This window comes from Lipophrys pholis (assembly GCF_963383615.2).
Source record: "Lipophrys pholis genome assembly, chromosome: 8".
In the NCBI taxonomy this organism is placed as follows: domain Eukaryota; kingdom Metazoa; phylum Chordata; class Actinopteri; order Blenniiformes; family Blenniidae; genus Lipophrys; species Lipophrys pholis.
Window position 1 is genome coordinate 10,738,809 of NC_137630.1, and position 25,472 is coordinate 10,764,280.

A 25,472-nucleotide genomic window follows, 5' to 3' on the forward strand; every position below is an offset into this window, starting at 1 on the left:
TAAAGACACTGATCACAGTGATATTGATGACAAGAGAATTGTTCACTCGGTGATTCTAATCGTGACCAGATGACCTTTCTCATAGACCCTCTCCTCTTGACTTGTGGTCATGTCTCATGAGCAATGAGGAAGTCTTTGAGACGCAGAAGCTGACAGGTAAAAGTCAGGTTTTTCTGTACCTTGATGGGCGGCACCTCCGTGATCTTGTCGACATTCTTCAGGGAGCAGGGGACGTACCACAGCGCTGCCTTGTTGGACAGCTTCTTGGCCCCTGCAGTCACAAAGAAAAGGTTAGATTCTCATCAATAAGAAAATGTCAGGACTTGGAAAGCTTCAGGCCTTCCAAAACCGTATTCTGCGAGTGTAAAGCAGCTGGCAAAAAGCTTTGACACGTCTTTCAAATGGTTTAACAATGGAGCAAAGGATTGTTGAATGGCTGTTGTCAAAACAAACACTGTCGCAAACACCACAATAAAAAGACAATACAGTTTTTATTGAATACGTTGGCGATATCTGAATATTCATCTTTCTTTTGGGACAAATGAGCATAAAGCATGAGAGCAGTTTGTTCTGAGGCAATTTTTTTTTTTGTCTGCTCACAATCACTGAATGTAGTAAGTACAAGGCTCCGCATAATCTGCACATCCTTCACTTTTCAGTTGTTTATCGAGTTCAACATAAGACTTTGGTACAACAATATGGAGATACTGAAAGTTAAGAAGCAGAGCATCAGAAAAGACAAAAGTCTTGGAAATCATCTTATATAGCAATCAGGCGGAGAGGTTGTCATAGTGATACTTGTTCTTTTCTGCCCACACTTTTTCACTTAATCCACTAAGTGAGAGAGCAAGAGAGAGAGAGAGAGAGAGAGAGAAAGAGAGAGAGAGCGAGAGAGAGAGGCTATTTTGAGGTGGTGTTGTGATGACACACACGGGAGACACATAGATTAAAGACAGTACGCGGCCACAAGGTGGAAATAAAATCACTTTCTCTGAGCGTCATTTACTTGATGAACGTATTTCATATGTGGAAATTCTAAATATCTTATCTTTTTGGCTATTGTCATACTCCATCAGTAGATTCGAATGACTTTCTTTTCCATATGAAGGAATATCTTATCAGTTAAACAGCCTAAGCGTCAGTGGAGAAACGATCCATGAACTCGACTTTACACTGGAACGAGTGACGTTAAAAGCGACTACTCTCAGGAAACATTTGCATTTTGCACCCGAGTTAAAACTGTGCAGTCAGCCTGGCCTCGTTGCCATGCCGACCGTGCTGCTTTCCGCCTCCTCTCATTGGCCCTCGCACTTGTCAGAAACCAGGAAGTTTCCCAGAGGAACAAGGGAGGCATATTTACATATCCTCCCGAGAGTGAGCAGTTACTCGCCCCTCCTGGACCCTTTCAATCAGTGGACAGCAGTGGAAGGGGGGAAATTAAGAGAGAAAGAAAGCAAGAATGAGTGAGTTACCACTTGGCAAACAACCACTCCCAGTCCGACCGATAGCCTTTCTGACCCTGACCAGAACACAAACCGAGGAAAGTACAAGAACAGTGCAGTGCTTCCACTAGAGCAGCTCAAACTCATCACACTTGCATTAGCATGCACGTCAACAAGACAGAAAACAATTTGAATCAGACTTTGAATGTGCACCACGCCCCATGTTTGCCATTTCATGTTCTCGTTTACGTCTCAGAAAATGTGGTGATTCCTGAGGAATTGGTTCAATTGTGCAAGTTGGTTTTCAAGAGACACGTGACTGCAGAATATTTAGATGTGTCTCAGATAGCAGCAGGGACAGCTGGCTTACTTAGTGTGGATTAATAAATTTGGCGAAATCCACATTGAGCACAAGTTGCACCAATCTGCTCGCTGAAATCCAAACACACTGCGACTCGCTGCTTCGCGAAAGGATTCCACGGTGACTTTGGCCAAGCTTTATCAAGTTCATCTGACGGTGGCCTTAGAACAAGAGAACGGCGTGAATATAAAAGGCAGTACGGCTGCTGACAGCCAAGACAAATGGCGCCTGGGAGGGGGAGGTACTTTTTCTAAAACTGACGGTTTATTGCAGACGGGCGTGTGATGGATATGCAGCCATGCAGTGTATTAACATGTAAAACGAGAGGGACGAATATTGCACATCGGGCAAATCTTAATACTTACTACTTTTATAGCAGCATCATATCCAGAGAAAGGTGGAAAATGTGCTGCACAATATTTTTACCATCGCGATTGAAGCTACTTTGTCAGTAGACGAGACAAAACACATCAAATATGTGGATATCTAAGTGTTACTTAGAGGGTTTTAGGTTGAAAACAACAGTTACAATATAATAAATCACTGCTACCAGTGCATCTGTAACGTTTAATACGGTGATATCATGCATTTTACCTTTTGTTTATTAAGTCATTACATGCCAATATGCTATTCATCTTTACTGAAATTATATAAGACATGTTGTGAAAATATTTTTAATGCAAGCAAAACTGTAGGAAATCCAAAACCATTTGCTCCCTCTACCAATAAGTTGACTACAGACAAATATCTAGTAAATCTGATGTCAACCAGTTTGTAGGTGAGCTGGCGCAGACGCACCGGCAGGCCAACCTCTTCTGAACCAAAATGACAGGCAGCATAATCCCCAAACACCATGCTCTGTCGCATCTAATTATAAATCAGAGCATTCCGGGCACTAATTTAAGGTTTCACATGGGTGTTTAAGTTGATGAAATATCCCTCCAGCACAACTTATGCATCATCCAATCCCCTGTAATCTAACTTTTAGATGCCAATCATGATTTCATCATCAAATATCCTAAAGTGGTATTACTATTTATTTTTTTTAAAACATCAAACCATCTTCAGTTGAAACAATCCTGGTGTCTGCCTTTCCTCCTCTTTCTTTCCCCCTTTTAACTCCAGTCTCCTTTCCTTTATTCTCTCCATCAGACTGTTTCTTTCACCACAAGCAGTTTCACTTGATTTATTGCTGCCTTTTACCGATTCTGCTCCCCTCTTTGTCTTCTATTCACCACGCTTAATTCTCTCTCAGAGCAGGAAAAAAAAAAAACTTGTTTTCTTTTCCTCTTCCTGAACACCATGTTCCAGGCTGTGAGACAGTGCAGAGGATCGTTCCTGGTGCTTGATCCCGATGATCAAAACCACAGATTTTCCATTGTGCTGAGCCAAGGCTCCATTACTTTTAACGACGCTACAGTCCCACTGAGGGATGTTACAGCCTGATAGGAATGGATTAAATCATACCAAAAGTAGAGCTTCCTCAGTGAAGCAGAGTATCCCATACTTCAACATCACAGTATAGTTTTAAAGGCGGAATTATTGTTGATCTTGGGAGCAACTGTATTCTTAAAAAAAAAAGACAAAGTACTATTGCACAGAAGACAGAGTGAGTCTATATAAACAATTCTCAGCTATACTGAGCCAGAATTCACTTTCTAACTGTTCTGTAAACAATGAAAAGCTTTAGTATTATTAGTGCCATGTATCCTTTGTTCTGTGCTTGAATTTAGATTTTAACACTAAAATCTTAATTTCATTTTCCTTGAGGGTGTAAGAAATGACAAGAAATAAATGATAGGCTGCAGATCTTTAACAGCATGAAATATATAAAAATGCATTGCAACTATGTGTGTGTGTGTGTGTGTGTGTGTGTGTGTGTGTGTGTGTGCTAACGTAACGCTCTGAGGCTGTAGTTGTGTGACCTACCAGGATCATGACAGAAACTGTCATGCTTACAGTATTTTAAGCCTCATCCCACAATGCATCACTCTCTGCTCTGTCTATGCACATGCATGTGTGTGTGTGAGCACGATCCGTGCACACTGCCTTTATGCAAATGCACGCCTGATTGCGCATGCAATACAAGTAGTGGGAATTTGTGCGTACGTGTGTGTTTGCTTTACGTGTGGCTGAGCGCATACACATGTTTAATTATATCACTGTGCAGCATTTTTCCGTGACTGCCTTTGTTATCCACAAATCTTTGGCCCTTTGTGCAAGTGTGCGAAGGTCTCGTCGTGCATGTGCCTGTGCACAGGCGGTTGTTTTAAAGTGACAGATCTGTGTGATTCTGACTGTGTGCTGTTCTCTGAGTCCAAATGCCTGCATATTGTCAGACGTGCGTCTGTGAACGTGGATACACACAAATCTGTGTGTGCTGTGTTTAGGTCAAACAGTGAGCGCGCATGTGTAAGTTAGTACGCATGTGCAAGCCCCCCAGCGGGGACAATCATCACGGCTCGTGCCCACAGTAGGCAACCTTACCCTGGGGGTCTGTGACTGAGGCCTGCCTGACGAGATGCTGCCTGACTGGCTGTGGAACCTGGATGCCTGCCTCCTCTCCCAGCACACACACACACACACACACACTGAACCACGTGAAATAATCATAAATGCATAAATACAGAGATGCATACACAATGAAAGTAATATACAAGGAGCACGTACGTTTACATAAGAGCCCAGCTACAGAAAACATGCATGATTAAACAGACGCACAACCGCTCGTGTACTCAACTGTGCTTGAAGAGAAAGCACTTATTTAATTCACAATTAAAGCAGTATTTTATTTCCATGATGTGTTCCAGCCCAGACATCCATTGATGGAAAAAAAATATATATATACTGTATATATGGTAAAATTGTGGCAGCCTGGCTTCACACCTCTGTATTAAGAAGGGGAATTGGTGCGTGCATAAAAATAAAAGTGTGTGTGACTGTTTTTGATGAATGTGTCAGCATACCAGGTTATTCACGCATGCAGGCTGTGCAAACACAACCTGGTGCATGTGTGCGTGTTACTGTGTGCGTTGCATCGGCGCATGTGTGCAGGTACATCTACTTGGCGTCCGTGTCGGACTGGGCCACAGTGTGTGAGACCTGACGCTAAGTCGACATGACAGAAGCAAATAATGTCTGCTCCCGTTATCTTCTCTTCCCCCTCGGCCCCGCAGGAACCTTTTAAAGGGCCAAACACTGATGAACACACACACACACACACACACACACACACACACACACACACACACACACACACACACACACACACACACACACACACACACACACACACACACACACACACACACACACACACACACACACACACACACACACACACACACACAGTACCATTCAAGAACACATTTACAGAATTATGCAACCAGATGCCGGGAACAAACGAAGCTACACAGGTCTATTTCAGCATTCAGAAAAACTTGAACAAGCACATAAACAAAAGCATGTGCTCTGAGCACACCTCACTGAAACTTTGGGGAAAAAAATTAAAATTCAAAGAACCCCACACCTATAGGTAACATGCGAGTGGAGGTTGTCCCAAATCAAGCATACACACATATTCAGGAACATTTTTACACTTATACAATCAAACGTGACCGATATTAAATAGATATGACCTAATTAAACACGACCCGCCTGCAGCTGCTCCTCTGGCTTTGAATGTCAAAGCTGACATAGGTCAGACTTGACAACATAAAGTGATCTGCTTACTTTACATATTGCTAAAGTCCAGGAATATAACACACATCACCATTTTTTCAAATCAATGTTTTGGAAACAAGAAAGAAAAGAAGAAGAAGAAAAGAAATCATCACATGCATGTTTTTTTTGTCGTAAACTTCAAATATCCAACAGTACCACGTTTTGTGCAACTCCAACATTAAAAGCAGACCTTTCCTCTGTCTGCTGCTGTGAGGTGGCAGTGCGACAATTCCCTTCAATTAGCACACATGCATACTGCAAAGCCAGGAATATATAATGAAGCCATGAAGAATAAAGACAATTCCTTTTATATTTAAGTTAATTAAAGAGGCTTGACCGAGCAAGTTCTACTCAATAGTGTAATTTGAAAAATGAGATCTAAAGTTTTGAGGAAAGTCTTCAGTACAAAACAGTAATCCCATTACAGCTTTGCTCATCTCCCCGAAGCAGCTGAGGACAATTTTATACAGAGAAGCTGCTCAGTTATTGCTTTATGTTGTATTGTGTTTTATTATTATCTTATTGTAAAGTAATTTGTCTTGTTGTGCACTATTGTGAAGCACTTTGTGATTTTTATCTGTGAAAAGTGGTAAATTAATAAAATGCATGACACTGCACTCACACTTGATTTTACAGCCACTCTATGCATGAAACCAAAGCTTAATTAACTTTGTTTATGTTTTTTAAGAGTAACTGTAACATTATATATACTGTAGCAATGGGCGTTCCACTTTTTGTTTTGATATTTATAACATTGTCTGTCCCTTTTCTCTTCAAAACAGAGTTCTGTTTTTTTTTGAATATTTCCTAAATAAAAATAAATTTAATTCCTGGATTTTATTTACTTGTCAGGATTTTCTATCTAACCCTCCACTATAATGAAATGTAAATGCCTGAATGACTAAAACCTGCTTGCAGCCTCGCACTGAACTCCATGATGGAGCTCAGTCAGCTCTCTTCAGGGGTCCTTCCTCAAAGGCTGTCCAGTGTGATGCCTGCATGGAGGGCCGCTGCTCTCCACCTGCCACCTCACATCCGCACCTCCGCCTCTGTCAACCTGCTTCCAGCGCAGCAACCGGCCCACCAAACAGTACAGGCCTGTTGCCAGGGCAACAGCTGTCCGGGGGATACTTCTTTTGTTTCTCACACTTCTTTCCTTTATGTCTCTTCCCTTCTCTCACTATTTCTCATCTTTATATTTCCTTTGCTCTCTTTCTGCTCATTGATGTGTCTTTAATCTGACTCCCTGTCTCACTCTGTCACACTTTAATCTGCCAAACGTAGAAGATGAACAGGTCGTTTTAACTGATTTAGTTTGATATCTTCTTCTTATAACTGATTTATTAACAAATATGTGCATCTACTGGTGGAGTTTACTCAAATAATTCTATTTTAGACATGTTTACAGTTAAACTAATGTTCTGGGTTAGATGATTAGTAGTTATGGTGTGTGTGTGTGTGTGTGTGTGTGTGTGTGTGTGTGTGTGTGTGTGTGTGTGTGTGTGTGTGTGTGTGTGTGTGTGTGTGTGTGTGTGTGTGTGTGTGTGTGTGTGTGTGTGTGTGTGTGTGTGTGTGTGTGTAAAATGTAAATAACCAAATAAAGGCAGAATCCTTCATTGGAAAATACTTCAGAAACCAACACGGATTTGCTTCTTTTTTTTCTATCACACTTATCATGAGAGCAAACTAATGTTTCTTATTGTGTGCTGCCCTCTACTGTTGAAAACAGAGAATAACATCTTCAGGCATTTTTCTTCAATATCATCGAGATTCAACTTTCTGAATGAAAACAAGAAACCGAAAAATGCAAATACTGCACAAGGATATAATTAGAAATAAAAGATACAAAATTTTTAGGCAAATAAAAGACTCCAATTAGTCAGATTTCTTTCACTATTGAACAAATACCCTCAAACTTCACCTAATTGATTTTACTGAGACAGCTTGCATCACCAACACTATCAAGTTTCATATCTTTTGGCGAATAGTAGGTGAGTTGTGAGAGGTGCAGTTCATGATGTCTGGATGTACTTTAGAACAGGTACGTAATCAATAAGTGTGAACAAAAAAGACAGAAACTGGTGGGGATTTAAACCACTAACCCGCGACATTAGTGAGTCAGCAAAAGATTACCGCCAGCTAGACGGAGAGTTTTAAATCAGGAAGTTAAATAAAAAGACCTGTGTGCGTGTGTGTGTGTGTGTGTGTGTGTGTGTGTGTGTGTGTGTGTGTGTGTGTGTCACAGAACATGATTGTTTTGCATTGTGTTCCTCCTCCGGATGAGAACCAGGCTAAAGGTGAGCGAGCTGCACTCACACTGAAAACAAGTTCAGACTAAATCATTGATAATCATCAACTTTTCAAAACAATGGGCCCAACTTAACTACGGGGCGTGTGCCTGCCGTGCGGGTGACTCACCTGTGAGGATGTTCTCCGATACCACTTTGACCTGGACCTCCAGGGAGTGTTTGGAGGTGTATGTGATGTCGGCAGTGACATGAGCCACCTCGCCAATGAACACGGGCGATAGGAACTCCGTCTTCTCCACCCGAGCCAGGACTGCCAAGCAGCGATCCTATGGAAAGACAGAGAACCTCATTCACTCATTCATGTGAGTGTGTGAGCGTGTGTTTATGTGGAGAAGTGCTGAGACATGGGCGACTTAGCAGAGAAGTATTGCTGGATGTGACAATGATGGAAAACTGCCTCCTTGAGCTTAAAATCTATATGACATCAAACAACCTTTTAGGATTTTGAGAATTCCTGATTTGAAATGACATTTTTTCAATGTGGTTATTTTCCACCTGATTTCAAAAAGTGCAAACGAGGTAAGAGAAACACGAGTGGGTGGGAATGCTTTGCAACAACATGATGTCTATAGAAGATATTTCTCTGTTGTGCACTGAAAGTATGTGAAGCACCTGCAGTACGAATAAAAAGATATGGAGCGGCTGAGGACACTCGGTTCTCTTTTTATGCATCTTAAGATAAAACAGGAGGCAGATCAGCTCCTGATCTGTAACTGTACGGTCGACTTGTTGTAGTGTTTGCTTACTTAATAGGAAAACATCCATATGCTTCTATATTAATCCTCAATAAATGTGCTTATAAATCAAGAAATAATCAACGCTGACAAATATATCTGTGACAGTTATAGTGGTTTCAAACCTCCAGCTGATTGAGGGCAAAGAGAGAGTCACACACTCACATTCACACTTGTTTTTGGACTGTGGAGGGAAATCAGAGAGATCTGAATATTCAAAATGTCCTGAAGTACAAAGTTCTGCTCTGTTGATATCACTACAGGGTTTATCTGAGTGGTTAAAGAATATTGATCTAAAATCTCAAATGGAATCGTGCTACCAAACTAATCTATTGGGTTCCATTAACCTCAGGATATTCACACCAAGTTTAAGTCTGTGTATTTTATTGTGAAGCACAATCAAATCATTTATGTCACTATTGGTATTATCCTCTGTATCATAAACTTGAGAACTTCTTTAGTGACGTAAAAAGTCACCAAAAAAAATTTATTAAATCACATACCGGGGGTTTATGGGCAGTAAAATGAAATAAAATAAGAAGTATTTTAGCTGTAAGCAGCAGAAATACACTGAATTATATCTGAGTTCAACACGTTTAATTATTCAGCTCAAAGCTGAACGTGTCTTCATGAGATCAGATGTGCACAGATTGAATCTGAGTGTTTGTTATCAGAGGAGGAAACGTGCCTCAAAGAGACGAGACGACATAAGAAATATGATGAAGCCAAAAGTGGGCTAAAGTTCACCAGGTGAAAAGTCAGACGAAGACAGAGGAAGGAAAAGATTTATGGTTAAAAAAAAAAAAAAATGAACTTGGCTTTACAGTTAATGTATCTTTAAAAAGTTATTTCGACTACATAAATAAAGTTGACGGAGCAGTTTAGTGAAGTTGTTCCTCAGACCTTTTGAAAAAAGTGTTATTTGTATATGAGATATACGACTATTAGTGTGTCTCCCAGTTCATGTTTACTACATGAATCTCATTTATTACTGAAACAAGATTTTGGTCTATCTCTTCACTTCATTTGTGAGTTGGTCTGAGTTACAGAGCTGACCTGTTTAAAGCGCTTGTCTTTAAATTATGAAGAGAATTTAGTGTGTTTGCCTCCTCCATTTATATGAAAGGTGTGATGAATCACACGGTTCCCTCCTGTGGGCTCTGCAGAGACGTTCTGGATTCAGTCTCACACCACAAGGTACTTTTGATTTTCCCTTTATCCTTCTGATGAATGTGTCGGTAAAGAGGAAGCTGCACATGTCCCAACCATTGCATTCTTCACATCAGAAAGTGTAAATAATTTTTTTTTTTTAAAGTTCCTTTAAGGGCTTTTTATGTTTACAGATTTGTGTGTGTGCACCATGAACATGTTCCCTGAAGTTCACTACTTCATCACCTTCCTTTTTATCTGCAGTGATGTTTATGTGTTGCACTATAGTGAATCATTGTCACCTGCAGAGCCAGCCTCATACGTTGCAGGGTTTATCATTTATATCAGCATGTTTAGGAGAAAATTTATATTATTTCATTTGCTTTCTTTAATAATTGTTTGGGTCTTTTTTCTTTTTCTTTTTGGTGTTTAACATCGGAAAGGGGGCATTGGGTTTTAAAGTCAGCAGGGAGGCGATAAACTGAGGTAAGAAGACCAAGTTTTCCAGATTTTTTACAACGTTTCTGAGCTGAATAAAGATCGATTTTGCCTCCGAGAAAGCCAGGATCTGGGAATCCATCGCTGTCCCCGTCTCCTCGAACATCAACAAGACCAACAGAAGAACGCGGTTCATAGTGGCCGCGGCTGTGGCGTCTCACCTCCTCCTGACTGTTGCAGTGTCGCGTGCTGACGATACATCCAGCCTCCTCGATCATCTTGAGGATGATGCCGCCGTGCACGTTGCCCACAATGTTGGCGTCATCCGGACGCATAATCCTGCGGTGAAGAGAGAGAACGAGTCACTGTGGATCTGTTGTCGAGAGCAAAGCGCACATCTCTTGTATTTAGATCTCGTTTTGAATTGTGAAACTTCCTCACACGTAACTGGAAAGATTAAAAGCTTCTCTGACTCACAGAGATGAAAGCAAACAGAAACTTTGAGACATGTCAGAGTGTTTCTTTTCAGTCACGGCTCGTTTCACAATTTGCTTCTTTTTTTTTTTTTTTAAATCACAAATTCAGAAGAAAAAGGTTTTCATCATAGCTTCAACGTCAAATGTGCATGTTTTAGTTCATGTGTGCAAAAGATGTGCTACTTTGAACCTTTAGCATTTTCTGCACAACTCCTGGTCTTTTTTTCCATCATTTGGTCCATCAAGGTAACATGAATATATCATAATACGGCACCATTCAGGCAAAAGAAAATTCAAAGTGTTTTACAGGAACTTGTTATGTGTTCAATGGAAACACTAAATGAACTTTAAATTGATGTTTCAGAACATTAAAAGCAAAGCTAAAAGCAAGGTAAGTGTTATTTACACAACAGAAAAAAGCATTTTAAAGTCAAACAGATTGAAAACAAAAAGCCAAAGCATCATGACCAACCACTTCAAATTGGAAGCAGATATAATGTGAAGAAACATTTTTTTAATTGTTTTGCTTTGTTTTCACAGATTTTGCTTTTTCAAACCCTGTTGTTTGATGTTTTAGAAGAAGTTCTAAATTTAACAAACATTGTTTATATTTTTGTTGTCCCAGCCCAACTCCCATCAGCTCAGAATTAGTTAGTAAATATTAGATCAAAATTCAGCCAGAAACATGTTACTTAAATGGCCCATTTTTGATCTATTCTGTTTGAACGGATGCTTATTTGAAGTGGGCTTCAAAACACCTTTGGAACAAAAACCCAAAGAAAAGAAGTTGTGATATTTGTTGACAGAAAGCCAGGTGCATATCTGTTGTGATGAGATTCACGATAAAGTCCTTCAAGCATGAATCCTAAAGCGTGCAGAAGCCGGTTGAGCAAGTCTGTGCATCCACACACCGGATCACTCCCTACACACGGCAAGTATTATCGCTGAGATTACACCACCGTGCGCATCACCTGGAGCCAGTGATCCCGTCCCGAACTCGTCTGACCAGTTACTATCTCATCTGCCTCCATATGCCGAGATCTGAATGAATGCTGTGAGTCACATCGCAAAAACTGTTAGAGGTGTGTGTGTGTGTGTGTGTGTGTGTGTGTGTGTGTGTGTGTGTGTGTGTGTGTGTGTGTGTGTGTGTGTGTGTGTGTGTGTGTGTGTGTGTGTGAGTGATACTAAGCAGATCCATGCCCGCACGCCGTTTGTAACCTCTCACGTCCAAAGTTGATGGTTTGATTTTTACAGGTGTGTCCCAGTGGCGTTAACGGTCCCATAGCAGAGTCATAACTTTCACTTCCATTACAAATCGGCCCCAAAATGTGCAACATCAATTTAACTTCTGCTTTCAGCACAAACACAGTAAAAAAAAACTAAACAAAAAGTTTAAAAAAACTGGAGTAACTGTCAAAGCGGTCCATTATTACACTGTCAAAACCAAAAAAGCGTTGAATTCTTCATTAAAAAGTCAAATGACAATCAAACAGTGTTTAGAACAATATATCAGCATGAACGTAGTAGAATCAGTAGAATCAGCAGAATCAGCAGAACAAAGGCAAAAAGTGAATTTGAGGAAATTTAACCTGCAAAATTATACTGGTTAAGACATGTGTCAGAACTGGAGTTACAATTGTACTTTAGTGTGTGTGTGTGTGTGTGTGTGTGTGTGTGTGTGTGTGTGTGTGTGTGTGTGTGTGTGTGTGTGTGTGTGTGTGTGTGTGTGTGTGTGTGTGTGTGTGTGTGTCTTATTTGTGGTTTACGAATAAGACGTGGTTTAAGTGAGAGGCTCTCTCTCTCTCTCAGTTAGACGTAAAAACAAACGTGTCAGAAGCATCAGAGGTGAACTACCTGGTGATTTGGTATTTGGAGCCTTGCTGACCTCCGGCTTCTTCATCTCCAATAAAAACTCTGCTCGCTTGCTGATTCTCAACGAGCTGCCGTTCTGCCGCCACGGCTGCTGCCTTGTCCACTTCATCAGGCAGCTTGCTGCTCCGGGGCCTGAAGCAGCGCATCGTGATGCACTACCTGACTCACTAACGCACTCCGGAGCCGTCTCTCGTCTCTGTGATCTCCTCTGACGTGCCTCCTGTCTTTTTTAGGCCCTGACGTCGCTGCTGGGAGTGAAGTCACACCTCACATGCCACACGACTGAGTGGCCAAACTGGATCTCAACACACCTTCACAATAATTACTACGTGGCATCATCACACTGAGGTTTGTATGTCATTAAAACACATCAAGGAAGCAGGTTTTTCTTCTGTCTGCCTCATTTAATTCCGTTATGTAAGTGTGTCTTAATATTTAACTGCAGATAGAAAAATCGAGTCTAAAACATGAAAGATTAAAACTTTATCAGTTCCACCCACCATATGCACGAGGTACCACTTTCACACAGACGAACAGGTCAGAAGCAAACCTAAAGCCGCCAATAAAGCAGATACGATGGTTATTTCCCTGCAGCCCCACACAGAAGACAAGTTTGTGCCCTTTAATCCTAAATATTCCACAGAATTTGTGTCAACTCATCCCAGCACACTAAGAAAACTTTATTCTACTACTACCAAAATAAATACGAGAAGCCAAACGAGAAACCTAATAAAAAAAAACTAACTTTAAACTTTTACCTGTGCAAAGGAAAATAGAAGCAAGCAGCATGAATTAGCTTGAAGAAATTACAATTTGGTGTCATTTCTGCCCCAGGCATGGGCCGCACCAGCAGAGACACCGACTTGTTGAAGAAGAGGAGACATTTATGTGACACATAGGACCTGAACTGTATTTGAGCTGGAAAATCCTCCATTGCCAGGTTGGACAGGCATCCATCAAGCACACGGGCACCTCCGATCCACTAACGCAAATATCAATACATCTAATTCACATCTTCACATCTTAGCAGAATGAACTCTCCTCAATGGCACAAAATGTTTCTGTTTTCACCTCTAAAACACGACCAATGAATCTGCTGAGAAAAGCTGTCCGTGGGGAAGAAAGACAAACCTGGAAGCAATTCTAGAAAGGGCAGCGTGTACCACATGGCATTACTGTTGTCACGTGAGTGAATGAATGAATTGACTGTCTGCTGCTCGGGCTGTGTAAATGGCAATACAATACATGACACACCAAAGTAATATGCTTCAATAAACCACAATATAACGTTGCATAAAATGGAGCGTAGAAGATTCTTTTAAATCTATCTTTAGAAAAGTAAATTGTTGAAACACAAGAATAAGAATAATTAAAGCTGTAAGCAGCGTTGGACGGGTCCTCGCTACTTGTGGGACTCCGACTGAGAATGACACCTGATTATTGGACAGATGTGGCGCTATGACTGTGAATAGATATTAGCAGGTGGATGTGTCCGGGGCAGCACTGTGATGAGACACGTGAAGTTTCAGGCAGATTGAAGCAAGTAGAGCAGAGTTACACATCACTTCCTGTTTCATGGCGAACCATCAGATATTCATTGGAGCACCGTGGCCATCCACCTTGATATTATAGTTTCATGATCTGTTTTTATTATAAAGGCCTGTTGTATATTCTGACCAACTTTCAGGCCTCTAGGACTTACCCCCCGAGCAGGACTGTGTTTCAAGCATAACGCAAAATGGCTGACTTCCTGTTGGGTTTAGACCAGGGGTGGACAAACCTTTTTGGCTCCGGAGCCACACTAACTTTTGAAATTTGACAGTGGGGCTCTAGATGCATACATATCAAACGTAAACACTAAAACGCATTACAGTGTGAATACTTATATTCACTTTAAGTCTGGTGTCAGTTTTTTTCGGGCAATTCTCTGAACAGATCTGAGGCCTGGATTTTTTAAATTTTACAGGTGGCGCTGTTGAGCCATTTTGCCACTCACTTGTGTGTTTGACTCAAATCATCAAATTTTTCGCCGGGCCTGACGACTGTGCAAAGTGTCACAAAACGCTAAGTGTGTTTAGATTGTCAGATATGTGTTTTCCCGAGGTTTAGAAAGGCACTTCGGCACTTTCAGCACTTGGACCCTAAAAACACTGCCACACACATATTTTATTTTGTGGTAATCCTCAACATTCAACTTCAAACATCCAGCTGAACCACTTTTGTGCAGATTTACACCATAACTGAAAATGCTGTCGGATCACGAACATTAAAAAAATGCCTTTTTCTTCAAGCCACCAGAAGGGAGTCTTGTAATATTTACTCAACTAGTCCTTTCCACAGAAACAATCAATAAAAAAACCATCACCAAACATACATCAACATTTTGGAATCACATTCCTTTTATCCATCATCTTTGTAAATGAATAGTACAATTATCATAATTACTGTTCAGTGTACGTGTGGTATGAGTGAGTACAGGAGTATGGATACACACATAGTTCACAAACTGTGTTTTCAACCTCTGTGCAAACGTCTTCCAGTGCAAGTTTGTCTTTTCTTCAGATACTCTAATGTTCATTCCAAAAACAAACATGCAGTTGCAGTTAACTGCTGACTCCAAAAGGCCTGCAAGTGTAAGTGCCTGATCCCGTGACGGACAGGCCACTTGTCCAGAGTGTACTCTGCCTTCACCCGCAGTCAGCAGTGACCAGCTTTGGCTGGTCAGATTGTTTCAAGAGGGAAGACGAATAGTCGTACCAAAGATGGATGTAATCATCTTTCTTTTTTTTTTTTTTTGCTCGAAAAGCAATGCAAAGCATCCAAACCTGAGCCACAAATACAAAATGACCAACCAGTGAGAAACAAAGAGAGACAGAGATGAATGTCTACATGACTCCAACTAAACCTCCAATGTGTTTTTCTCTTTATTTACACAATGTTTTGAAAGACCCCAAGCTCCCTAAACAGGGAACATTTTTCTGAAACGTTTCTATGTGCGCTATAGTGTAATCAGCTGTTTTTCTCCACATACAAAGTGTTCCCAACATAATGAGATTTTTTTTTCTTCTTTCTTTTTCCACGCACCACATACAGGCACATGTTGCAAATACAACACCACCAACTAGTGGCCAGTCATGTAAACTATAATTCTTTCAAAGCTTCTCCAAACGCTGCATGTACCTTTATGGTTCTCAGGTTACACTTACTTATAAGCCGGTAGGCTACTATTTCCAGATCGTCGTTCTTGTGTCAGAAGAGGGACAGGATGACCACAGGAAGGAACAGAATGATGACGCAGTAAACAAAAATAGCACGTGCATGACTTGTTGTTCTGTGTTTGCTTTTATGCTGCGTGAGACACATGAGGAGGCTTCATTCAAATGTGTTCCCTGAAGACTTTTTTTTTTTTTAATGACTGAATCTGTCCTTAAACGCAAACAGCAGGGACACTGACAAACATGACTCCTCCTACAAAGGAGCAGCAAGTCTCCCAGACATACATCCGCATGCTACCGGCTGGGAAAAGAAGTTTATTACTGACAAAAGGCGTTGTTAAGATCAGCAGACACTGAATCCTACACAAAATGATGTTTACTTTTCATAAATAAATAACCACGAGGAGAAAGAAATCGTTGTTCCTCTCCAAAACCGGGATTTTATGAGTCAGTCCATCCATGAATGATAACAAATAACAAAGAAACTTTATTCATATGAGGATAATAATGATGGCGATCCTGGCAACGCCGTGTCCTTGACCGTTACCGCGTGCGAGCGGTGCTGAGGTCATCACATACGACACGACGGCGACAGTAACGTCAGGCTCACCGATCAGCCTCCATTAACTATGAAAAACAGCTTCAATCAAACACAGACCAGCTCCGGTGGAGCAGAAAGAGGCAGCGATTCAACCTGCAGAGGATAATCTGGGTTTATCATCCGGTCGGTCAGCAGCTCGCGCTCAGCCCTTGCGCGGTGCGCACCGTTCTTGTGTGTCGGTCAAGTACCGTGGGTTATCATGAGCGCGTGTGAGATATGGCGTAGAAATCCCACCTGCATATCTGGAGAGGGGATACTGCCTCCTGCATCCGGGACACCGACATGGTTTCGGGTGTGATGAGGTGAATTCTCGCGGAGCTGCTGGTGTCGTGTTGCAGCGAGATTCCGTTGTGATGTGCGGGAGAGAGCAGGATGTCTCTCGCTCTCTCTCTCTCTCTCTCACGCGCTGTGTTGCGGGAAGCCGCTCATTTTAGAGGCTAGACATGGCAAACATCCAGAGATCAACAAGCGATTCACACCACACGCGTCTTTTTAAGATGTTCCAACATTGATGGATGCTTGTTGGAAGCAGTTTGAGCAACATCCACTCAGATTACAAGTAAAGTAACGTTTTACGGCTAGAAACATGACTGTGCAACTGAACTGAAAGCCCTACTATCTGCTGCCAGAAGAGGGCAGCAGAGACCGCATTTAATAAGAGTGTATGGCCTGAGGCGTGACGTTGCATGACGCTTCTTGTGAGCACTTTTAACCTCAACATCAGTCCTAGAGATTTACTATCAATGTATTTCATAATCTATACCGTCCAACAGAGAGTCCCAAATAACAACGAGTAAAAAGAAAGACACTCGCTGGACAGGTCCAAACATAGAGACAGTCACAAACACTTAAAATTACATTACATTAGGATAGATGTTCCTTTGTTTGCCCCACTTCAGGGAAATTATTGATAATGTAGCAGAATGGGAACAAATAGAAAACGAAAAGAAACCATACACATGTACACAAATATACATAATATAACCAAGATACGACATACACATCTCACACTATAGAGATATCATCCATCCATCTTCTGCAACTACTTCTAACCATGTCTGTCATTTGGTTTTAATGTTTCATGTGCCTGGAGGAGAGTAACTTAACTTAAGAAACTTAAGTAACTTAAGAAACGTCAAGAGAAAGATCAGCATGGGTTAATGAAACCCTCAGACTTCTAGAGTTTTCCTGCTTTTTAGCCCACATCACACTTTTGATCCCTCTGATCTACAGCCCATCGTTGCATCCCATATAATGTATGCTGGGTGAACGTATTACGTTCATCCCTTTGTTTGTATGAATCCTAAATTCCTCTTTGTGCGACTCAAATCAATATGACGCCAGAACAAAGGAACAACAAGAGTCACAACATCTGTTTTTGTTTGTTTTTTATTTGTGTACAATATATATACAACGTTTGCTGAAAATAGCAAACAATAAAAACATATCCCAACAGAGATACTTGGTGAGACATTTGATGTCTACATTTTTCGTCTGCACAGACTCAGAACTCTGATGTCCATTGTGCAAATCCATACATACAATTGACCCCTTGGGTCTTACAGGGCTGTTTCAGTGGCCCTTATTCACTTAGCCCACGAAGAGGACTAAATAGTTACCGTATACATACATGCAGATTTTCAGAAAAATACGACTGTCTAAACTTGCCAACTTATACCGGACAACAGACTCGTGCGCATAACGGGAGTATATGATACTCAGGACAATTCAACGATGAAGTCACGACCTTCATCTACGGAAACCGAGCGGTTTGAATCACTATGCATATATACAAGTGACGCTATATCGACATGTTTCCTACACATCAACCACCGCGCAATCTTCTTTCAGCTCGGAGATTTCTACCAGGGTCGCCACATGGCGGCGCCGCCGGGCTGCGGACCGGACTGCGCTCTGCCGGGAGCAGCAGCTCCACCGCGGGACTGGCAGAAGCTGGATTTGAGGCTCAGGAGTTTCTGTTGGATCTGAGGCAAAGTCCTGGAGCTCTGTGCGCAGCAGTTCAGGCAGGTTGGGGTGACAGTGGCCGACATGGACTGCTGGACGAAATCATTGACGCGCTGGCACGCGTCTTGGTTCAGGCTCGTTTTGGGAAGCAGAGCGGAGACGCGCTGCAGGCAGGCTTTGTAACCTTCTCTGTAGCTGTCTGCAGAGTCTGGAAGAAAGAGCAAGAGAAAATGAGTTGAGTTGCTTCACAAAATATCAGAGTCCGTTCTTCTTTTGTTTACCGGGGGAAATGTTGAAGAAGTAGAACCAAAACTCACTTGTGGCGTTCACAGGAGGGATGTCACTCAGGAACCTCACAGTCATCTCCAGGATGTCGGCTTTTTCCAGCTTGGAGTAGCGAGTTTTCTGTAGAAAACGATATTGTAATGTTACAATCTGGGAAAGTACATGTTACTTTACATGTTAATTTTAGTGGATTATATCTTTAAATTTTAAGTGAACTTACATCTCTGCCTGTGAGGGGAAGGATGAGATTTTTCAGATGGTTTAGGCTGTCGTTAATACGCGCACGCCTCCTTTTTTCCATCAGTGGTTTCATAGTCTGAAAGGAAGACAAAGAAATTAGTTTCAATTTGCGTAAAATAACAGGAAGAATCAGTACAATGAAACAAATCTCGGTCGCGTTGCTTACCTTTCTCAGCTCAAGAGCTTCCTTCCTCTTGGCGACTGTCATCCTTGGAGGAAAAGACGGGAGAGCTTCACAAGTCATGTTTGGAGACATATTCTGCGTCGTCTTTGTGTGGCTGAAGTGTTCAAGTCTGATCTCGGTTCAAATGTGTCTCAAACTGCCAGGAGCCGTGGTATTTATCCAGGTCGGTGGCGTCGGTTTCCGTGCGTCACGGGTACGCCCCCAAGCCAACCGAACGATTGGGAATGGCCCTGTATTCGACGTAAAACAACACAAAAGCATCACATTTACTATGATAACCATCTGTCTTCTATTTTAATCCACGCGTCGCTATAGTGCGTGTCTGCGTTATGATCTGCAGGACAAAACCTGCGTCAAAAACAACTGAAGCAACGTGTGCGTAAATAAGTCACAAATTCAACCCACTGTATACTCGTTTGGAAAATATCAATATTGCAATCTTTTAGTTTTATACTGCATTACACAACTGAACATATAAGTTCTATGATTTACATATAAATTATGTTCTTTGTTCATTAAATACATGCGCCTTTCGTGCGTAATTGCGCACGGCATTGAGGCGACTGGAAGCAAAATGTAGACAATCTAGCGCACATTTATACTGTAATTTCTCTATAAAATATTACAAGATGCTTCATAAAAAAGGTTTTCAACCACAGCGAGATATAACTTTGCATCGATTAAGAAGTTTTGTTTGTCTGCTGATTGGTGTGTCTGGATTCCATGTTGAGGTTTCTCTGTGGGCTCTATCGTTGTGTGTGTGTGTGTGTGTGTGTGTGTGTGTGTGTGTGTGTGTGTGTGTGTGTGTGTGTGTGTGTGTGTGTGTGTGTGTGTGTGTGTGTGTGTGTGTGTGTGTGTGTGTGTGTGTGTGTGTGTGTGTGTGTGTGTGTGTGTGTGAGTGATTCTAATTTATCTTTTATACTATGCTATGCATTTTGAATAAAGTTCACTCAGAGCAACAGGATGCAATACATGGGTTGCTGGCATAGGGGTCAGGCTTGTGTGTATGTTGAGTTTCCACATACATAAGACTCCTTCTTCAATCTCGTACCCAAGCCACGCTACTTTCAAATAACATCTGCTCTTAGATTTTGACAACAATAGTTTTGCATATGACGTTTAATGCTGTTCCTGCCCGGGGGTAGTCTGTACCTGTAGGGTGCATCCCCCTGCTGCCAAACCCACATGCAGGGCGGTGGGGGCTGAAAAACAAAGAGTGAGTGGTGATGCTGGATTTCCCTCAGTCACAATAGGCACCTAAAACTACACAATCACTGTAATTTTCAAGTTTTGTTTGTTTGACTGTTGTTTTGTTTTGGTGGTTTTTCAATACTTTGGTTGATTTGGTCACCACGTGTATATGGAATTTTGAAAGAAAACCGGGATCATTTTTACATTTTGAATAAAAACTAGAATAAAGTGACAACCCTTCAAATGCCACTGCACTCAGGGGAACCACGCGCACAGCACGCGCCATGGGGACCAGATGTCTGTCTGTTACAGACCCCACCCGCCCTTAACCCCCATTTATGACCCCACCCCCAGCCTCCTGCTCATCTCCAGAAGTATCCTCCCATCCTAATGTAGCCTATCCATCTCGGGTCCGCATCGAGCGCGCACTCACACACACAACACACACAAATGCGCACACTCATTCTCCAAAGTTAACGCGCACGACACTTTATATCCACGCAGTTTTAGCGTGGGTATCCCATCTGCATGCTTGTAATGGGCTCATGTTGTCTAACTGAAAGAAACCTTTCGGACCCCTCCTGTTTCCCTCCCTGCTTTAATTGTCTCTTTCAGCTTGACTCTGATATTTCAGCGTCCAAGCTTTCATGAAGTTCTTGTTTATCACTGCTGCACGGTGACAACGCATAAAGCTCAATCTGTTCATGCAGATGAAAGATGTTTGAGAAAGCACATGACTCCGTCTCAAGCATTAGCAGTACAAAGGAAATTTTAAGCATCCTTTCTTGAAAAACTATCAAACTTCTAAAATCAAATGTACTCTTTTATCATCGTTATTATTTGCAGTCAACCCGATGATTGATTTATTCACTCTACTATGGCACATTATTGTAAACAAAAATGCTGTTCAGATTTAGAATGATTTAAACTTGTATTTATTGAACATTTCAAATAAAAACAAACCCATCCAAACATATGAGCACAAAACAGTGAGCAGGTGCTGGAAAGCATCGAGTAGACATGATCCTTCAACAAAGCCAAGCCCTGCCGTGACAAACTGAGAGGCACACTTGGTGCACGCGCCCCGCACCTCCCCGCAGGGACTCAGGGATGGTGATGAGGATGATGAGGATGATGGTAAAAGGGGGGGGGGGGGGGGGGGGGGGGGGGGGGTTGAAGTGGGATGGAGAAGTCGGCACCTCTACAGTTAGAGCCCCCTTTTGTCTTTTCGAACAAATTCGGCGTCTGCAACCCATCTGTGCAGGTCGGATAACAGGGAGCCTTTTGTCTGACAGTGTACCGACACTTCATGGGAATTATCGGAGGGGTGGGGGAGAAACTGGGAGATTTTTACCGGCGACGTGGTGCGAGCTGAGAGATATCGGGTGGTTTCGGCGTTTTCCTCGAGCCTCCAATAAAAGAAGATATGGAGTCCGGCATCAACTTTTACAAACACATATGATCACTCAATATGTCCAACAACAGGTGTGAAGAAGCTGCACTGCTACCAGAAATGAAGGAGAATGTTTATTCACATGCCACAAATTGTATTGATGTGAAACACATATGCTTTAGGAATAAAGAATATAATTCATGAACATTTATGAGATATATTTAAAGAAAATAGAACATTTGATGATGTAAAAGATGGAACTTATCTCTGAACTAAACCCAGCATTTACAACACCCATTCAAATATATTTATAAATGAATGAATGAACTACAGCAATACCTTTGTGTTGATTTTAGTACGACCCTATAAAACGTTCCTAAATTAAATGAAAAAGTAGAAAAGTAGCCCCAATTGCTTATGGAGAACACTATATATAGTCTTTATTCTACAATTCTTTCCAGAGCGGTTAGGCTGAGGTGGTTTGGACATGTGCTGAGGAGAGATAGTGAGTATATATAACAAAGGACGCTGGAGAAGGAACTGCAAGAGGAGAAATCGAAGACCTTAGATTCATGGATGTAAAGAGGACAAAGATGGCTGGTGTAACAGTGGACGAGGAAGATGATGGGGTGAGATGGAGTGATAAAATAATGTATTACATAAAGGCGTTTTACTCAACTAAAAGTGGCATTTTATGGTATTTTGTTCCTTTTTATGCTTTAATTTCAACAAAGGCATCGATGTAAATCATTATCTTGTGGTGAATGTAAGTACACCGCTGTATTTAATTTCGTATTCATCTTGTTAAAGTACAATATATATCCACTGGCCATGTGTTCATGTTTAAATGGCATAAAGCAGTGGTGTCAAACATAAGGCTCATGGGCCAAAACCGGTCTGCAAGAAGCTTCAATCTGGCTGCCAAACCAACAAGCAAATGGTAAAAATCTCAAATTCAATTAATTTAAATTCAAATTTATTTATATAATGACGAATACAGTGAAGTCATTTCATGGCACTCTTACAGAGAAACCCAACAAATCCACATGAACAAGCATAAGTAACTGTGGAAAGAAAAAAACTACCATTTTTAAAGGAAGAAACCAGCAGAACCAGGCTCAGAGGTGGCAGCTTTCTGTTATTCCGGTTGAGGTGAGGGGAGAAGGGGAGAAGGGGAGAAGGGGAGAAAAGAATAGAACAGACAAATAAGACAGAGATCCACTCAGTGAAGATGGATCAGGGCAGGAGGCTTCAGACCACAAACTTTGTTCCATTGTCAGAGATCCTGCTGGGAGGTAGAGAGAGGGAGAAACACACAAATAGCACAGACAAATGTTAGTGACATGTAGTGGTGACACATGGTGAGTGAGAAAGTAAAGAAGCTCAGTTTAGGTCCTCCAGAAGTCTTCACTATAATGGTCCAGGGTGTTCTGAAGCAGCTCTAACTGTAAGCTTTATTAAAAGGAAAAGTCTTAAGCCTGGCCTTAAAAGTAGAGACTGTGTCAGCTTCTTTAACTGAACCTGGGATCTGGTTCCACATGAGAGGATCCTGAAAGCTGAAAGCTCTACCTCCACCCTACTTTTAGAAAACCTAGGAACCTCCAGTAAGCCAGCACTCTGAGAATGAAGTGTTCTTCTGGGAAGGTATGGGACTACCAGTTCTTTCAGATACGATGGAGCTTGATGGTTGAAAGCTTAATAATTTAGAAGGAGGATTTTAAATTCTATTCTAGATTTAACAGGGAGCCAATGAAGAGAGGTTAGTATTAGAGTGATGTGATCTCTGATGCTGGTTCTTGTCAGGACCCCCGCTGCAGCATTTTGAATCAATTGAAGACTTTTTAAGCAGTTTTTTGACCACCCTCATAATAGGGAGTTACAATAGTCTACTCCTGAAGTAACAAATGCATGGATTAGTTTTTCGGCATCACTCTGAGTCAGCATGTTTCTAATTTTGGAAATATTAGGTAGGTGATAAAAGGCAGTCCTGCAGATTTGTTTACTGTGGGAGTTCAAGAATCAGTCCTGGTCAAAAATAACTCCCAGATTCCTCACAGTGGTACTGGAGGACAAAGTAATATAATCTAGTGTTCCTATATCTTTAGATAATTTCTCTTCTCTCATTGTAATTGATGATGACTACACTGCTTCAGGTACACACCTATAGTGATCCAACAATTAATTCTTTATCATTTCAGAGCATCTAAAGCTAATTATTACCTTAAAGTTTAATTTGAGCAAGACATTTTCCTTTCAGATGGATTTTGGTCTTAAACATAAATGTCTTTCAAGAAATATTTCTGAAAGACGAAATATAAGAACATACACAAGAAAGAATAACCATGAAGTCTTGAATGCAACTCAAATGATGAGGAGTGATATGAGACCAGCTTCATTAAGGAGCTGCTTCAAAAACAATATCGTCAAACAGTCATGTTGGGCCATAGAGCCCCCATCCATCCACCACCACCTTTGTTTCACTGCAACGTTGCCATACTGCTTTGTCAAACTTTAATCTTTGTCAACATTTTGAGAAGCTATTTATCAGTCCTGCAGACAATCATGATCAGACATTGAGTTGTATTGCCTTTGTGAGATTTATTTACTGTTAAGAGAAATAGAGAAGTGTTTTAAGCTTCACTGTCAATAATCTGATATTCGGACTCTCCGATTTTCATTCAAACAAGTGAGAATTGTGGAGCTTTTATCATATCAGAAGGGTTGATATAGGTTGTTGTTGTTTTTTATAAAAGTGTAGAATAATCTTTTTCAATGGTGAACAATAAAAACCCTCCTAACATCACCTGTTCATCCTGAAGGAGCCTCAGACTCTTTAAAACCTCCACAAAGAGAAAGAGGCGGCATCTACCCCCAAGCATCAAGCCAACCCCCCCCCCCCCCCCCCCCCCCCCCCACCACCACCACCACCACACACACTCCCCACTCTACCGAAAACACACACACACATACACGCACACACACAAAAGACATGCTGAAAGGCACCACCACCTTCCGTTCCATTAAGCTCTATTGATTTTGATATTTGGAAAGGAAGACCATGAATGCTATTGTGTTGTATTCTATTTACTTACATCACATTCTATAGTAGGCAAACTGAATCATTCTACCATCCTAAACAGAAATGTACACAGATATATTAACACAAAAGCCTGCGTGGTTTCACACTGCAGCACTCATGGTCTCCTGAATGTTTACAAATTGGGCTTATTTTCTGTAAGCAAAGATAAACGGATCATTCTATGTTCCTGTTCCAGTCATGCAGGCCAACAGGACCTTTTCGTTTCCATGTTCTCCCTGTGCCTAAGTGAGTTGTTTCCAGCAACTGCAGGTTTCTCTCTTTTTTGAAATGTTGATTAAATATTTAATGAGTGATTATAGTATTATTCTCTTCAATGCCTGTAAGGAATTTTGCAGATTTGTATGTGCCGACACAACATTTTATATGAAAATATAGATGCATCTGAAAAAAGTGATAAAATATTTCAAATCACGCCACGCAGTAAACAAGAAAGACAATCAAAACCAAAAAGAGCCACGTCCACACCAGATGAGGAGCCTGGTCTCCCATCTTTATGATCTTTCTGTGCAGTTTGAACATGTAGAAGCCCCCTGTGCCCATCCCCCACCATCTGCTTCTATACCCTCCGTGTGCTTTATGAGGCTGGAGGAAGAAGGTTTTATTTTTTTTAAAAGCACATCTGAAAGAAGCAGTACTGCCAGATCAGCTATCCACAGCTGCTGTTTAGTGACTGTGCAGATCAAGTGGCCTTGCTGTTCACTGACATTTTCAGTTTATTCAGTGTGAAATCCCACAACATTCACCGTCACCCCAGGACTTATGTCAGCCAACAAACAGCATCGCCAATAATTTCA

General features: G+C 41.4%; 2 protein-coding genes across 6 annotated transcripts in view; both read right to left on the reverse strand.

The window, feature by feature from the left end:
* Nucleotides 1-16,948, reverse strand: part of acot7 (acyl-CoA thioesterase 7) — a 58,642-nt gene extending 41,694 nt beyond the window's left edge. For 2 of the 5 annotated variants that reach the window (XM_080469244.1, XM_080469245.1), the window contains exons 1-4: nt 16,555-16,948; nt 10,378-10,495; nt 7,945-8,101; nt 180-271 (exon numbers count right to left, since the gene is read on the reverse strand). In XM_080469244.1, coding sequence (XP_080325370.1) covers nt 180-271; nt 7,945-8,101; nt 10,378-10,495; nt 16,555-16,604 — 417 coding nt within the window. In that variant the 5' untranslated portion in view covers nt 16,605-16,948. Of the gene's footprint in view, nt 1-179; nt 272-7,944; nt 8,102-10,377; nt 10,496-11,603; nt 11,685-12,486; nt 12,793-16,554 lie in introns of those variants that run through there. The other 3 variants (XM_080469243.1, XM_080469242.1, XM_080469246.1) reach the window with 3 other exon arrangements.
* Nucleotides 16,949-17,715: 767 nt separating this feature from the next.
* Nucleotides 17,716-19,125, reverse strand: LOC308113511 (transcription factor HES-2-like). The gene is made up of 4 exons (XM_080469867.1): nt 18,977-19,125; nt 18,791-18,886; nt 18,603-18,690; nt 17,716-18,493 (listed from the first exon to the last, which is right to left on the reverse strand). Exons 1-4 carry the CDS (start codon nt 19,064-19,066, stop codon nt 18,183-18,185), a joined length of 585 nt encoding a protein of 194 aa, XP_080325993.1. The 5' UTR covers nt 19,067-19,125; the 3' UTR covers nt 17,716-18,182.
* Between the last annotated feature and the right edge of the window lie 6,347 nt (nt 19,126-25,472).